Here is a 16,116-nt window from a genome sequence, read left to right as displayed (position 1 = left end):
GAAGAAATTCTTACAACGATAAAAATCAATATTCAAAGAAATGCATCAACAAAATAGTTGTGTTTTTAACATAAGAACATAAGAATTGCCGCTGCTGGGTCAGACCAGTGGTCCATCGTGCCTAGTGGTCCGCTCAAGCGGTGGCCCTCTGATCAAAGACCAGTACTCTAAATGAGTCCAGCCTCACCTGCGTATGTTCCAGTTTAGCAGGAACTTGTCCAACTTTGACTTGAATCCCTGGAGGGTGTTTTCCCCTATAACAGACTCCGGAAGAGCGTTCCAGCTCTCCACCACTCTCTAGGTGAATAAGAACTTCCTTACGTTCGTACGGAATCTATCCCCTTTTAACTTTAGAGAGTGCCCTCTCGTTCTCCCTACCTTGGAGAGGGTGAACAACCTGTCTTTATCTACCAAGTCTATTCCCTTCAGTACCTTGAATGTTTCGATCATGTCCCCTCTCAATCTCCTCTGTTTGAGGGAGAAAAGGCCCAGTTTCTCTAATCTCTCACTGTTCGGCAACTCCTCCAGCCCCTTAACCATCTTAGTCGCTCTTCTCTAGACCCTTTCGAGTAGTACCGTGTCCTTCTTCATGTACGGCGACCAGTGGTGGACGCAGTACTCCAGGTGAGGGTGTACCATGGCCCGGTACAGCGGCATGATAACCTTCTCCGATCTGTTAGTGATCCCCTTCTTTATCATTCCTAGCATTCTGTTTGCTCTTTTCGCCACCGCTGCACATTGCATGGATGGCTTCATCGACCTGTCGATTATAACTCTCAAGTCTCTTTCCTGGGAGGTCTCTCCAAGTACCACCCTGGACATCCTGTATTCATGCATGAGATTTTTGTTACCGACATGCATCACTTTACACTTATCCACGTTGAACATCTGCCATATTGATGCCCATTCCTCGAGCCCGATTATTTCCCGTTGCAGATCTTCACAATCCCCCTGTGTTTTCTGAATGAACTCCTATCACTGCATTTCCGAATTTGGCCAACAAGGGTATTCCACAATTTTGCTCCTGCACATGAAAAGGTCATTGCATTGGTTTTTTGGACTGACATTTGTTTTCGACAATGCAGAATTTTCCGAACGCAACAATCTTGTTGCCAGACCTAGAATTCTGGCATTGTGCCATATAAAAACTGGTGAGAAATCATAATTGCTTTGTATTGGATTCTAAGTACAACTGGCAGCCAATGCAGTTGTCGAAAATATGGTGTAAAGTGCTCCTATCTTGATGTCCCTGTTATCAACCTAGCCGCGGCATTCTGTACCACCTGCAATGCTCCGCACCTGGTTTTGGTTATTCCCAGGTACAGGGATTCTTTTGGTTTGTTGCTTTCTGCTGTAGAGGTTCACCAGGCATGCTATTTTCTCCGGAAGGTTCTGCACTGTTGCTACCACCATCTTTAACCCTAGTGCGTAAGATAAGGGTGGGCTCCTTTTTATCTTGGGCAACATGCAGCCAGTATGTAGTCTAACTTTTCTTTCCTACAATAAATCTTTTGGACCGCTGCCTAGCTAGGATTTGGTATGGATTTCTTTATACAATGGGGTCACCGCACGAAGGAACCTCAGCAAGAATTGAGGAGGGCAATTTATTAATTTATTTACACGGATCTGGCCAAGAACATGATTTCAAGGAGCCTTAGAATACAATTAAACAATTAGGTTACGTGGGAATTAGAATATGGGAGATAGGAAATAAGGTGAAAGCAGCAGTAAGGGTGGTCAGTGAAAGTGCAGAAAAGATTCATGGAATGACAGTTTCGAGCTGCTACTACTATTTGTCATTTCTATAGCGCTGAAACGCTTACGTAGCCTTGTAAATTTAACATGCAATAGACGGTCCCTGCTCTGAAGAGCTTACAACCTAATTTGGATAGACAGGACATTTAGAGTTGGGGAGTTTCTTGCAGAAAGCATGAAAGGATGGACATAGGTAATTTTACGGTGCGTGGGAGTTAGGAGCTGAAGGCAGCATCGAAAAAGTGGGCCTTTAGCTTCAGTGGCTTAGCGAGGGTGGGCAAAGGTTTGCAGCACTGCAGACCTCATGGATCTTCTTAACTGAGGTCCGTGCCACTTTTAATCTCAGCATAGGTTATGGCTCTGACAGACCTCTATGACACTTTAGCTATGACGGATCCTAATGCTTCTCCCTCCCTATGCTGAGACTAAAAGTGACACGGACCTCAGGGCAAAAGTTTAAAAAAATTTTTTTTTAAAAAAATCTCCCAGCATACATTGCTGTTTGTCCAATCACAATAGAGGATACATTTTCAGTTAGGATTGCAATTTCTTCTATCACCAGCGGGTAGCAGCATAATACATAAACAAACATAAGATGTAGAACATTATAATATAGAACAACAATATAACATGAAAGATAGATCAGAGGTAAATCTTTTTCAGAGGAGAGGAAATTTACAGTAGTTTGATATACCTTTCAATTCAATGCCGTAGCAATTTACAAAGCTAAAATCACAATTAACATGTAATTACAATAACTAAAACAAGACAGACATCATATCAAGACAAACTTCTAGGTTGTTTCAAGAGTAGCATTAAAAAGCATTTCTTCACGGAAAGCGTAGTTGATGTATGCAATGACTTCTCCAGAGACCTGCTAGATGCAAAAAAATAATGACACCTTGGGATAAGCACAGAACAACATTAGCTGGGACAGTCGGAGATCATCAGCAATAAACCGGGGTCTAAGTGGATTGTACCAGGAGCAAAGGTGAGGGTAATATAATAATAACTAGTCTTTAAGCCCGTTCCATTAACGGGTGCTAGAATAGATGTGTCTGTCTGTCTTTCTTTCTGTCTCTCTCTCTCTCCTTGGCCTCTGTCTGTCTGTCTGTCTTTCTTTCTTTCTGTCTCTCTCTCTCCTTGGCCGCTGTCTTTTTTCCTTTGTTGCCATCTGTCTTTCTGTCTGTCTCTCTGGCATTCTTTCTGTCTGTGTCTCTCCCTTGCCCCTTGTCTGTCTGTCTTTCTTTATTTCTCTCTCTCTACTTGGCCACTGTCTGTCTGTCTGTCTTTTTTTCTTTGTCTCTCTCTCTTTGGCTGCTGTCTGTCTGTCTGTCTCTCTTGCCCCCTGTCTGTTTGCCATTCTTTCTGTCTGTGTCTCTTCCTAGCCCCTTGTTTGTCTGTCTTTCTTTCTATCTGTCTCTCTCCCTGGCCCCCTGCCTGCCTATCTCTCTCTGTTGCGCCATGCCTGCCTGTTTCTCCGTGGCCCCCTTCTGTCTCCCCTCCCCCGAGCAAACCAAGATTGCTGCCTGCCCCCCCAGCATACCCCTCTCCCCAAAGCATCCCCCTTTCCCTCTCCCCCTCCACTTCCCTGTGCAGCAGTAGCAGCCGGACGCCTCGCAGCACCCCTGTCTGCTTCGTCCACGCCGGAGGACACCCTCCTGCCGTTGCTCTCGGCGCCACTCAAACCACCGCCCGCACTGCAAGCCGCCACCCACCAGACGCCGCCCGCGATGCAAATCAAACACGGCCACGGAGTCACCCAATACGGAATCAAGGATCACGGTATTGTATGTGCGCATGCGCTCTTAGGGTTTTATTATAGAGGATAATAATAATTTATTTTCTTGTATACCGCCCCACCAGTAGTTCTAGGCCAGTGGTCTCAAACTCGCGGCCTGGAGGCCACATGTGGCCCGCCAGGTACTATTTTGAGGCCCTCAGTATGTTTATCATCACAAATTAAAATAAAACAGTTTCTTGATCATATGTCTCTTTAGCTGTAAATTAAAATATTATTATTAAGATTTAGCCAAAAGGAAAGACTTATAAACTATAAAGAGTTTTACCGCATGCAAAATTGTCATTTCTTTATTAAGACATTAACTATTTTTTCTGCGGCCCTCCAAGTACCTACAAATCCAAAAGGGTTTGAGTTGGAGACCACTGTTCTAGGCGGTTCACAACAAGAGAGACTGAGGCATTTCAGTGAAAAAAATACAGTTTCAAAAAACATTACTACTTTAAATACATCAGTTAACATAGTTCAATAAAATACAAATTCCTAAAATAAAAAATACACCATCGTAAATACGCTGTTGAGAAAGTTAACATTCTTGCTTTTCAATAATGTAAGATAAGAATAAGCTTGGGCAATCAGAGGGCACATCCAGGAGTTCATCTTCCCTGCTTGATATTCTAATGTTTTATAGCGAAAGGCCTTTAGGGCAGGGAAGATGTACATACCGGAATTTCTGGTGCAGTTTTTGACTTGAATCATTTCAGGTAAGATACCAGATAAGAAGGCGGTAAACCAAAGAGTGCCTTGTAACAAATACACCCAAATTTAAAAAACACTCTGGCTTCAAATGGTCTTCCAGATCTTGACGCAACAGATGAACACTTGTTTTGCATTATGAAATATGGCATAGTGCTATGTAATAACTTAAATAGTGGATAGGAAGGTATGTGCTCTGGACCATGAAGTGTAGCATTTGGTAAGATGTATTTTTAATTGTTTTATTGTGCATGCATATTTTTGTAATCCGTTTTGGATAAAGGCGGACGAGAAGTGATAATAAACTAAACTAAACCCAGAATCTAGAGTGAGCTCGGTATTTCACCAGGTTTAAAATCAAGGGGAGGTGGAATCAGGAGGGAAGGAGGAGATAAGGAGAGCTGGAGGGCTGTCTTTGAGTAGTGTGGCTTTGTATGCATGGTCACACGCACACACACACACACACACACTCTCTTGTCACCAATCTCTCCTCTGCCTGCTCCAGGATAGGCACACTGCAGGCACCAGAGCTGGAGCTGGCAGGGCAGCCCGAATGGTTGGATGGAGCAGAAGGACGTGAGATGGGAGAAGCAGAAATGGCTCAGACTCCGTGGCTAAAGGATCCCTGGCACTGAAGCCGCAGATCGGTGGTGCTGCCGCCCATGCGAACCCTGGCAAGGGCCGGTCGCTGCAGCCCAGTGAGAATGTAAGTGTGTGTGAGGGGGGGGGGGGACCTGTTGGTGCTGGAACTGGGGGAGGGGAAGATGGATGCTTTCTTTGTCTGCTCCTCACAGGGCTGTAGATTCAGAGAAAAGAGAAGCAAGGGGAAAGGAAAAAAAAAGGAAACAAGAAAGAATGGAGGGAATGGAAGGGACCAGAGAAGCTCAATCAAGGAGAGCTAATTAGCTGCTGAAGCCGGCTGGTGGAACCTCACTAAACCCCAAGAAAAAAAAAGATTTTTATTAAAGAGGGAGAAAGGGGGATGTTTTAAAAAGGAAATAAATGATTTATAGAAAAAAGATTTAAATACCCAAAACAAAAAAAAAAGCAGAAATAATCCTCAAAATAACAGGCAATGATACGAATAAGTTTGCTTTGTGTCTCATTTATCCTGTAAAGTTTTCCGATTCCATCATGCTGGATCTTTTTTTCCTTTTTTTTTTGTTTTTGTTATTTTAGCTGCTTTTCTGATGGGGATCATGAGATATTAGGAAGATGTTTTTCTTCCTTTTAAGTTCTACTCTGCAGGGCTCCCCCTTGTGGTGCAATGTGAGCATAAACCCAGCACCCTGAAAAAACCTTTCTTCAGCAATCAGTCCTCATTACACAAGAACCTTGACAAAATATATTTGCAGGGGGAAGAGTCTCAAAACTTTGCAGGAAAAAACCGATGAGCCGCCGTCGCTGCCGTTATTGTGACAATTTCAAAAAGGGTGAGGCGTTCTCGAAAAACCGTGCATGCAAATGAAGTTGGCGGAGAGTAGCGGAGGCTCGCTAGATTTACATGAGATGAGTCGCTGGTGAGAGCGATCGGCACATGCGCAGAATACATCATGAAAGGGGCGTAAATGTGCGCATATGCTGAGAGATGCAATGTCGGCTTTCAACAAGCGCGCATAATGCGTGCCTTTTCTCCCCCCCACCAACTACTAATTCATGTAAATCTTGTAATTTGGTTTTAATGTCAAATTTTACCATAAACCACACCAGAAAATACATAAAGCACACTTATGATCTACACACTCAAGTAGCATGCTTTTGTCCACCCCCCTCCCCAAAAAAGTGTCCCAGTGGATTTTTTTTCCTGCCTCTGCCCCATTCCTGCTAGCTCCGTCCTCATCTGCACAAGCCTCAAACACTTTAAAATCCTAAGTAGCAACATTCTAGAGCTCAGATTGTGATGTCATAATGCCTCATTCCACCAACGCCCAATAATGCCTCATTCCACCAATGCCTAAGCTCCGTCCTCATCTGCACAAGCCTCAAACACTTTCAAATCCTAAGTAGCAACATTCTAAAGCTCAGATTGTGATGTCATAATGCCTCATTCCACCAATGCCTAAGCTCCGCCCTCATCTGCACAAGCCTCAAACACTTTAAAATCCTAAGTAGCAACATTCTAGAGCAGTGTTTTTCAACCTTTTTACACTATGGACCGGTAGAAATAAAAAAAATTATTCTGTGGACCGGCATCGGTCCGTGGACTGGTGGTTGAAGAACACTGGACTAAGTCGTGGGCCAGACTCCGCCCATCTCCACACCAGATCCCGCCCCCATAATAGTACTAATTGCACCTTGCATGTCCCGTGCCTCATCTGGAAGCCTTCCCTTTGATGTTGCAACGTCAGAGAGAAGGCTTCCGGTTCAGGCGCAGGAAGCCCGTAGGAGCCGCTGCCCGTGGCTTTATGCACTGAATCAGTTAGGAAGAGGGAGCTGGCTCGAAGATAACGCCGCATCGATCGCACCGTGGACCGGCGGTTGAAGAATACTGTTGGCCATGTGGACCGGCAGGAAATTTCTGTGGACCGGCACTGGTCCATGGACCGGTGGTTGAAGAACACTGTTCTAGAGCTCAGATTGTGATGTCATAATGCCTTATTCAACCAATGCCTAAGCTCCGTCCTCAACTGCACAAGCCTCAAACACTTTCACATCCTAAGTAGCAACATTCTATAGCTCAGATTGTGATGTCATAATGCCTCATTCCACCAATGCCTAAGCTCCGTCCTCATCTGCACAAGTCTCAAACACTTTAAAATCCTAAGTAGCAACATTCTATAGCTCAGATTGTGATGTCATAATGCCTCATTCCACCAATGCCTAAGCTCCGTCCTCATCTGCACAAGTCTCAAACACTTTAAAATCCTAAGTAGCAACATTCTAGAGCTCAGATTGTGATGTCATAATGCCTCATTCCACCAATGCCTAAGCTCCGTCCTCACCTGCACAAGCCTCAAACACTTTAAAATCCTAAGTAGCAACATTCTAGAGCTCAGATTGTGATGTCATAATGCCTCATTCCACCAATGCCTAAGTTCCGTCCTCATCTGCACAAGCCTCAAACTCTTTCAAATCCTAAGTAGCAACATTCTAGAGCTCAGATTGTGATGTCATAATGCCTCATTCCACCAATGCCTAAGCTCCGTCCTCATCTGCACAAGCCTCAAACTCTTTCAAATCCTAAGTAGCAACATTCTAGAGCTCAGATTGTGATGTCATAATGCCTCATTCCACCAATGCCTAAGCTCTGTCCTCATCTGCACAAGCCTCAGACACTTGAAAATCATAAGTGTTTGAGGCGTGTGCGGTTAAGGCAGAGTTAATAGGAATGGGGCCAAAATTCACAGGGATGAGACGGGGAAATTGAGTTCCTGTGGGGACGGGGACAAATTTGTCCCCGTGCCATTCTCTAGTTTCAATGCATTGTCCATGATGATACTTAGACCAGTGTTCTGAATTCAACCTTTTGACACCTAAGGACCGGCGGAAATATAATAATTATTTTGTGGACCAGCACCGGCAGTTGAAGAACACTGGGCTCAATCTTGCCCATCTCCACCCCAGACCCCGCCCCCATAATAGTACTAATTGTAACACCAAGTTTTCTATTCATTTTTCATATATACACACAATATAATTGTATTAACAACACATAATGGTTAACCACAGAATTAAAATACACAAAGCACACTGTATGCTTTTCAACATTCATTCCTACCAGAAAACAAATAACCCCATGCAAATGCAGGATCAAAAACTAAAAGTACTAATATTTACAACCAAACCCTAAGATGAAAGACTCTGGATGCAGTACAACCCCAGAGGAAAAGAAACAAATGCATTTCTTCCTGAGCAGACAAATCAATCACTAAATAAAAAAAAAGATAAAAGCATTTCCCCTACCGTTGTTGTCTCTCTCCCTCCATGTGCCTTGCCTTCTGGCCTGTCCCCCCGGTATTATCTTCGGGCCGGTCCATGGTGCGATCAACGCGGTGTCCTGGCCGGCTCCCTGAGTGCTGCAGTGCACAAAGCTGTGGGCAGCGCGCATCCCGCGCCTCATCTGCAAGCCTTCCCTCTGACGTCGTGACGTCAGAGAGAAGGCTTCTGGTTCAGGCACAGGACGCGCGAAGGAGCCTTTGTGCACTGCAGCACTCAGGGAGCCAGCCCGAAGACGCCGCGTTGATCGCACCATGGACCAGCGGCTGAAGACCTCTGGCTTAGACCATTTTCCTGGGAAATAACACCTAATGTGAAACCTTGTATCAAGAGTATTCTTCCCTATGTGCATCACTTTGCATTTGTCTGCATTGAATTTCATCTGCATTTGCTTGCATTGTCTCCAGTGGGGTAGTAAGAGGGGGGAAGGGGCAAGTGCTATGTTGGTGAGGGTTCAGAGGAGAGCGACGCGTCTGATAAAAGGTATGGAAAACCTGTCATATGCTGAGAGATTGGAGAAGCTGGGTCTATTTTCCCTGGAGAAGAGAAGACTTAGAGGGGATATGATAGAGACTTATAAGATCATGAAGGGCATAGAGAGAGTGGAGAGGGACAGATTCTTCAAACTCTCGAATAATAAAAGAACAAGAGGGCACTCGGAAAAGTTGATAGGAGACAGATTCAAAACAAATACTAGGAAGTTCTTTTTTACCCAACGTGTGGTGGACACCTGGAATGCGCTTCCAGAGGACGTGATTGGGCAGAGTACGGTACTGGGCTTCAAGAAAGGATTAGACAAATTCCTACTGGAAAAGAAGATAGAGGGGTATAGATAGAAGATTACTGCACAGGTCCTGGACCTGCTGGGCCACCGCGTGAGCAGACTGCTGGGCACGATGGACCTCGGGTCTGACCCAGCAGAGGCATTTCTTATGTTCTTATGTTCTTATGAGGGCACTGGCAGCCCTCCTGCTCTCCGCCTCCGCGTCTTCCCATTCCTCCCCTCTACACGTGTGCTCCCCCTTCCCTTCCCTGCCTCTTCATGGCAGTCAACGACATGCTCTTCGTGACCCCGCCGGCTCTCCCGCTGACGTCAATTCTGGGTGCCACACATAGGAGGTGATGCTAGAGGGAGAGTTGACGGGGCCGCGAGAAGCACATTGTTGACCGCCGCGGACAACAACTTCAACTAGAGGTATGGGGGAAGGAAAGGGGGCGCATGGGGAAGGAGTGGGGGGGGAGAAGAGATGAGGGTGGGGGAGGGGCACCTCCACCCCGGATGCCTCTCACTCTCGCTACGTCATTGCTTGTCTCCTAGCCTCACAAAGTCCTCCTGTAATTCTCACAATCGACATATGATTAAAATCTTTGACTATTTTGGTGTCATCTGCAAATCTGATGGCAATACCCCTTGTTCCCATGGTACGAAGGGCTGCTGGAAAGTTCTCAGCCCGACCAAGAAGAAAATGACCTAGATATGACTCAATTAATGATCTGAAACAATGTCAAAAACATAGAATTTCGCTTCTGCAAATTACCACATAACGAAGCAAGATAACACTCTTTTCAGCTCCAGTGGCAAAAGAACGCTCAGAATTGAGGAAGCTGGTTGGTTGGGTTGAAAACTTTTCAGCACCCCCCTTGTATGTAATAACAGTGAGCCAAGTACAGGACAGTCAAGCCATTGTGACATCACTGACGAGGTTGGCTCTTATTGGTGGAATGAGGCATTATGACATCATAATCTCAAATAAGTCTTCACACTACGAGGGGGTGCTGAAAAGTTCTCAGCTCAACCAAGAAGAGAATGAGGTGGAAATGGTTCAATCAATGATTTGAAACCACAAAGCATAGAATTTTGTTTCTGCAAATTGGCACTTAACGAAACAAGATAGCACTCTTTTCAGCCACAGTGGCAAAATAATGCTTAGAATTTAGAACGTTGGCTGGTTGAGAATGTTTTAGTACTTCCTTGTATATATACTTAAAGAACTCAAAAATAACAATACATATCCTACTGTTCTTTGATCCATGGGGTACCTTCTTCCATTGAGAAACTAGGCCTGTTTTCCATCTTCTAACCACTTCCAAATCCACTATAGGACATTGCCTCCTCTCCCATGGGTTGTTGTTTTTTTTTTGTTTTAATTTCCTCAGGAATCTTTGGTGAGGTATTTCATCAAATGCTTTCTGAAAACTGAGATATGCTTGGCTTACCTTTGTCCACATGTTCATTCACACTTTCAAAGAAATGTAGCAGATTGGTGAGGTAAAATATCTCTTGGCTAAATCCATGTTGACTTTGTCCCATTAAACCATGTTTATCTATGTTTTCAGTAATTTTGCTCTATATAATAGTTTGAACTATTTTGCCTGGTGCTGGTTACCCTGGAGCACTCTTTAAAAATTGGTATTGCATTGGCTACTCTCCAATTTTCAGGTACTGTATGATAGGTTACAGATTGCTAATACTACTACTAATTACTTTATTCTTCTATACCGCCATAGTCGTGAGACTTCTAGGCGGTTCACACTGAAGAGAGCTGGACAGTCAGCGAGTTACAATATGTTGAAGTCTGGGACACAGTATATAGAATCTTACAAAAAACATATAGAATCTTACAAAAAACATATAGAATCTTACAAAAGGTCTGGGATACAGCGTATAGAATCTTACAAAGAGCATATAGAATCTTACAAAAAACATATAGAATCTTACAAAAAACATATAGAATCTTACAAAAAACATATAGAATCTTACAAAAGGTCTGGGATACAGCGTATAGAATCTTACAAAGAGCATATAGAATCTTACAAAAAACATATAGAATCTTACAAAACACATATAGAAACTTACAAAAAACATATAGAAACTTACAAAAAACATATAGAATCTTACAAAAAGTCCGGGAGATCTGTAATGCCATTTTTGATTTCTCTAAGAAGTATGGAGTGTATACCATCTGGTTCAGGTGATTTGCTTTTCTTTCATTTGTTGATTTAACCTATTACATTTTCCAGGTTTCACTAAGATTTGTTTCAATGCCTCCAGATGGATGAGTTTACTTTAGACCAAAGTGTTGGGTCAAATTAAAGGGCTATGGAAAAGAGCTTTCAGTGCAATACGGGTTGGTTTTTTTTATTTTTATTTTGTAGCTGTTTTACTTGCTACACAAAACGAACAAAGAAATTTGAACGCAAATGAGGAAATACGTTTAACAGGAAACTTACCCCCCTTTCACAAAACCGTAGCACGATTTTTAGCGCCGGCTATGGCGGTAGCAGCTCCGATTTGAGCCCTGGAGCTGTTACCGCCATGGCCGGCGCTAAAAAACCGCGCTACGGTTTTGTAAAAGAAAAAAAAAAAGGGGGCGGGGTGTTTCATAAAGAAAGGTATGCGTAAATTGAGTGCACATTTTACATGAACATAAGAAGCTTTTCTCTTCACCCCTAACTTGATCATTATAGAATAATCCTTATGATGGAAAATAGAGCCCAGTTCCTGAGTTCCATTGTAATTCATTGTAATGCCACAAGTGTCGCTCCAGTAATAGTCTCTGTTGAGGTTTCCAAAGGTGCAGTCAGTTCCAAACTGTTCGCCATCAGATCAATATTTTGAATATCTCTTCCTCCCCACCTCAACAACCGTTGTCCTGTATGCTGGAACATAGCAGAGACTGGAAAAAGATACAAAGCCTTGGTGGGGTATTACATTAAGAACATCTGAATTGCCATACTGGGACAGACCGGAGATCCATCCAACCCCACTATCTTGTTTCCATCAGTGGCAAACCCAGCTCCCAAGTACCTAGTAGTAAACCAGATTTTATGCTGCTTATCCTAGGATTAAGCATCGGATTTCCCAAAGTCATCTCAACAATGGCCTATGGACTTCTCTTAGGAAATCATCCCAACCATTTTTAAACCCCGCTAAGCTAACTGATTTCACCACATTCTCCGGCAATAAATTCCAGAGTTTAATTACACATTGTGTGAAGGAATATTTTCTCCGGTTTGTTGTTTTGTAATTTTTGGAAATCTTTATTGATATTTCAAACTTTTATAATGTATACAATTGAAGAATCAGAAAAACTATATGAAAATACATTCTTATCATCACAATTATTATATTGAACAATTTTTCCTCCCCTTCTTATCCTAGTTACAAACAATAATATTATATCTTATGCTATCAATATAATAAAAAAGTTAATTTTACTCTTCCAAATAAATATTCTACCCCCCCCCCACCCTCCCTGGATGTGTAAAGGAATCTAACGAAAACAAAAGGGAATCATAAATTAATTATAACGTAATAAAATTAGTTAATGGACCCCCAAACCTCATTAAAGGACTAAACGTTCTGCCATAATCTTTTCATATTTATATGTTGTACACACAGTTGCCCACCAAAAATTGAAATTAATCCTATCGTGATTTTTCCAATTATATGCAATCATTTGAACCCCTATCCGGTTTGTTTTAAATCTACTACCTAGTAGCTTCATCTCATGCCCCTAATCCTAGTATTTTTTAGAAAGAGTGAACAAGCGATTCACATCTACCCATTCCATTCAGCTCAGTATTTTATAGATCTCTTATCATATCACCCCTGAGTCGTCTCTTCTCCAAACTGAAGAGCCCTAGCCGCTTTAGCCTCTCCTCGTAGAAAAGTCGTCCCATCCCTTTTATCATTTTTGTCGCCCTTCTCTGTATCTTTTCTAATTCCACTATATCTTTTTTGAGATACAGCAACCAGAACGGCACACAGTACTCAAGGGCCTTAGAACATTTTCATCTTTGTCTTCCATTCCTTTCCTGATAATTCCTAACATTCTATTTGCCTTCTTAGCTGCATCACATTGAGCTGAGGGTTCCAACGTATCCTCAATAATGACACTTAGATCCTTTTCCTGGGCAGCAACTCCTAACATGAAACCCAGCAACATTTAGCTATAGTATCGTGCACATAAGTTCTTTACCCCCGGCCTAAACTGTACTGTTCCTTCTAGTTTCGCAGCCCAAATGCATGACCTTGCGTTTCTTACCATTAGATTTTAGCTGCCAAATTTCAGACCATTCTTCAAGTTTCCGGGGCATGTTCTCTCTTGCAGATTTTGGTATCCTCCGCAAAGAGGCAAATCTTACCTGACAACAATATCGCTTATGTTTAAATCATTTTTATTAGTTTTCAAGAAAAGATAACAGAACACGCACAATAGCATCGGAAAACATTCCAAAAACACAACATCCCCCAACCCACGCCACCTCCCTGGGAACATCTATGAGCTGAACAACGTGAAAAACCAAGGAGCAGTACAGGAAACCAGGAAGAATCCGTTCAAGTCAATACCAAATTCGTCCTCTAACATAGGATGTCAGGGTGTTACTAAAAGGAGTCCAACACTGAGCAAAAAGCTGACCAGCACTTGAGTCTAAGACCGAGATATCTTGGCGTTCCAATAAGACTTGTTGTATCATGAGTGCTCTCCACTGAGATAGGCTTGGTGGGCGAGGAGACAGCCAACAGGCCAAAATACTCTTCCTTCCAAACAGAAGAGCTTTTCGAAGAAATGCCTTACATCCCGGTTTAATGGGATGCAGGCGAGCGGACATAGTGAAGAGAAAACTAGGATGTAACCGCCAAGTCCAGTCCCATAGGTTCGCCACATAGGCCACTAGCTGCATCCAAGACTGAGAAATGTAGGGACAAGCCCAAAACATATGCTCCTGAAGACATTTGCTGCATTGGTCCGTTATATGCTCCATTAGGTGAACAATAAGCTCTCAGCAAAAATGTATAGTTCTCCTAGGACAAGTTCTCCGGTCCACAGAATAATTTTTTTATTTCTACCGGTCCATAGTGTAAAAAGGTTGAAAAACACTGCTCTAGAATGTTGCTACTTAGGATTTTAAAGTGTTTGAGGCTTGTGCAGATGAGGACGGAGCTTAGGCATTGGTGGAATGAGGCATTATGACATCACAATCTCAGCTCTAGAATGTTGATACTTAGGGTTTTAAAGTGTTTGAGGCTTGTGCAGATGAGGACGGAGATTGGGCGTTGGTGGAATGAGGCATTATGACATCACAATCTGAGCTCTAGAATGTTGCTACTTAGGATTTTAAAGTGTTTGAGGCTTGTGCAGATGAGGACGGAGTTAGCAGGAATGGGGCAGAGGCAGGGAAAAAAATCCACTGGGACACTTTTTGGGGGAGGGGTTGGACAAAAGCATGCTACTTGAGTGTGTAGATCATAAGTGTGCTTTATGTATTTTCTGGTGTGGTTTATGGTAAAATTTGACATTAAAACCAAATTACAAGATTTACATGAATTAGTAGTTGGTGGGGGGGAGAAAAGGCACGCATTAGTCAGCCACACAACCCACCCGCCTCCCCATACGGCCGACCCGGCCACAGCTAGGAACATCCTGGGGATTAAGGGGAAGCAGGGGGGAATGGGTAGGGCTCGGGCATGCCCAGTGGGGCCTGGGCACTGCACGTGCTCAGAGAGAGAGAGAGAGAAAAAAAAATCTCTCTGAGCTATTGGAGAGCTTATCCGCAAATTGGGAGCTGTTGGGACAACACCCATATGTGGCTGACTATCCTGCTGTCCACGGAGAACCTACGTTACAGGTAAGTAACTACACTTTCCGCTCCGTCTCAGCTGCTTGGAAAATGTGTTTACAGCAGCAATGTCTCTTATAAAAAAATGTTAAAAAGAACATAGATTCACTAGACGAGGTAGGTCTTATCTCACAAGACCTATCTCTAGTGAATCCAAGTTGCCTCCAGTCCTGTAATCCATCGGATTCCAAAAGCATCAGCATTCTCTGTTTTAAAAGCGTTTCTATTCATTTGCTTAGAACAGAAGTCAGACTTACCGGCCTGTAATTCCCTACTTCTTCCTCACTTCCACTTTTGTGGAGGGGGACCACATCCGCCCTTCTCCAGTCCCCCCGGTACCACTCCCGTCTCTAGAGGAGCATTGGAAAGGTCAGTCAGCGGAGCTACCAGAATGTCCCTGAGATCCTTCAGCACCCTCGGATGTACGCCATCCAGCCCCATCGCTTGGTTAATCAGAGAATGCAGTCTGAGCGTTAAGATAAACTTAAGGACCATAAGGCCTGACTTTCTTTGGCTACTGTACTGTATATGATTAAATAGAGCGACGTCTGCACCTCACTAAATTCAAATGTGCATTTACCTAAGGGTGGCCAAAGCATTGATCAATATCTTAGCTGAAGCTTCATAAATGTGCTGCTTTTCAGGTTAGACTAATATTAGTCTAACAGATGCTCAATTTCATGAAGGACGACAGCTGAGATAACTTTTATTACAGCTTCTCTTAAATGAGTTACCTGGTTATCACGGCACAGAATTACAGCTAGTGATAAATCAGAAAAAAAACACCTGTTGCTGGGCTGGGCAGTGATACAGCAAATATACCGTAGGAAGAAATCTTTGAACCCCCGTGGGAGTGAGCGCTATTGGCTTTTCACTCTTTCGAGGATGAGATAACCTGACGTGTGAGCTAATTCTTATTTCCTCTCTTGTGCTTTAGGCCAGCGGTCATGGGATCGGTACGAGACGACCACTTTAAGGAGGTCAGTCCAGCGGTGACCCCCGAGGGCAACGTGGTGATGAGCTTCAGTTTCGACAGCTACCAGTTGGAGGAGGAGGATCTCCAGGCAAAGGGGAACCCGGCAAAGGGCATCCTTACGTTTATGGAACCCGGTGAGGGCGGGCCGGATGATTCCGCCGGGAGCGCGCCCGTCGCATGACACATTGTGGAGTGTGAAAAGAGCACTAGAAGCAAAGGGAAAATGAACAAATCGCAAACCCCCCCCAAAAAAATTTTGTCAGTGCCATCCATATTTAGGGCCACACTGCCGCGCACATGCCCGCCACTTTCCTGCCCCTCCCCCCTC

At 43.6% G+C, this 16,116-nt stretch overlaps 1 protein-coding gene across 2 annotated transcripts in view; it reads left to right on the top strand.

Moving 5' to 3' along the window:
- The first annotated feature begins 4,713 nt into the window (after positions 1–4,713).
- Positions 4,714–16,116, top strand: part of SLC29A4 (solute carrier family 29 member 4) — a 43,701-nt gene continuing 32,298 nt past the window's right edge. For both annotated transcript variants that reach the window (XM_033914488.1, XM_033914487.1), the window contains exons 1-2: positions 4,714–4,958; positions 15,750–15,922. In XM_033914488.1, the coding sequence (XP_033770379.1) occupies positions 4,915–4,958; positions 15,750–15,922 (217 nt within the window). In that variant the 5' untranslated portion in view covers positions 4,714–4,914. The remainder of the gene's footprint in view (positions 4,959–15,749; positions 15,923–16,116) is intronic.

Source organism: Geotrypetes seraphini, chromosome 11 (assembly GCF_902459505.1).
Source record: "Geotrypetes seraphini chromosome 11, aGeoSer1.1, whole genome shotgun sequence".
In the NCBI taxonomy this organism is placed as follows: Eukaryota; Metazoa; Chordata; class Amphibia; order Gymnophiona; family Dermophiidae; genus Geotrypetes; species Geotrypetes seraphini.
This window is presented reverse-complemented; position numbering and strand designations above follow the sequence as displayed.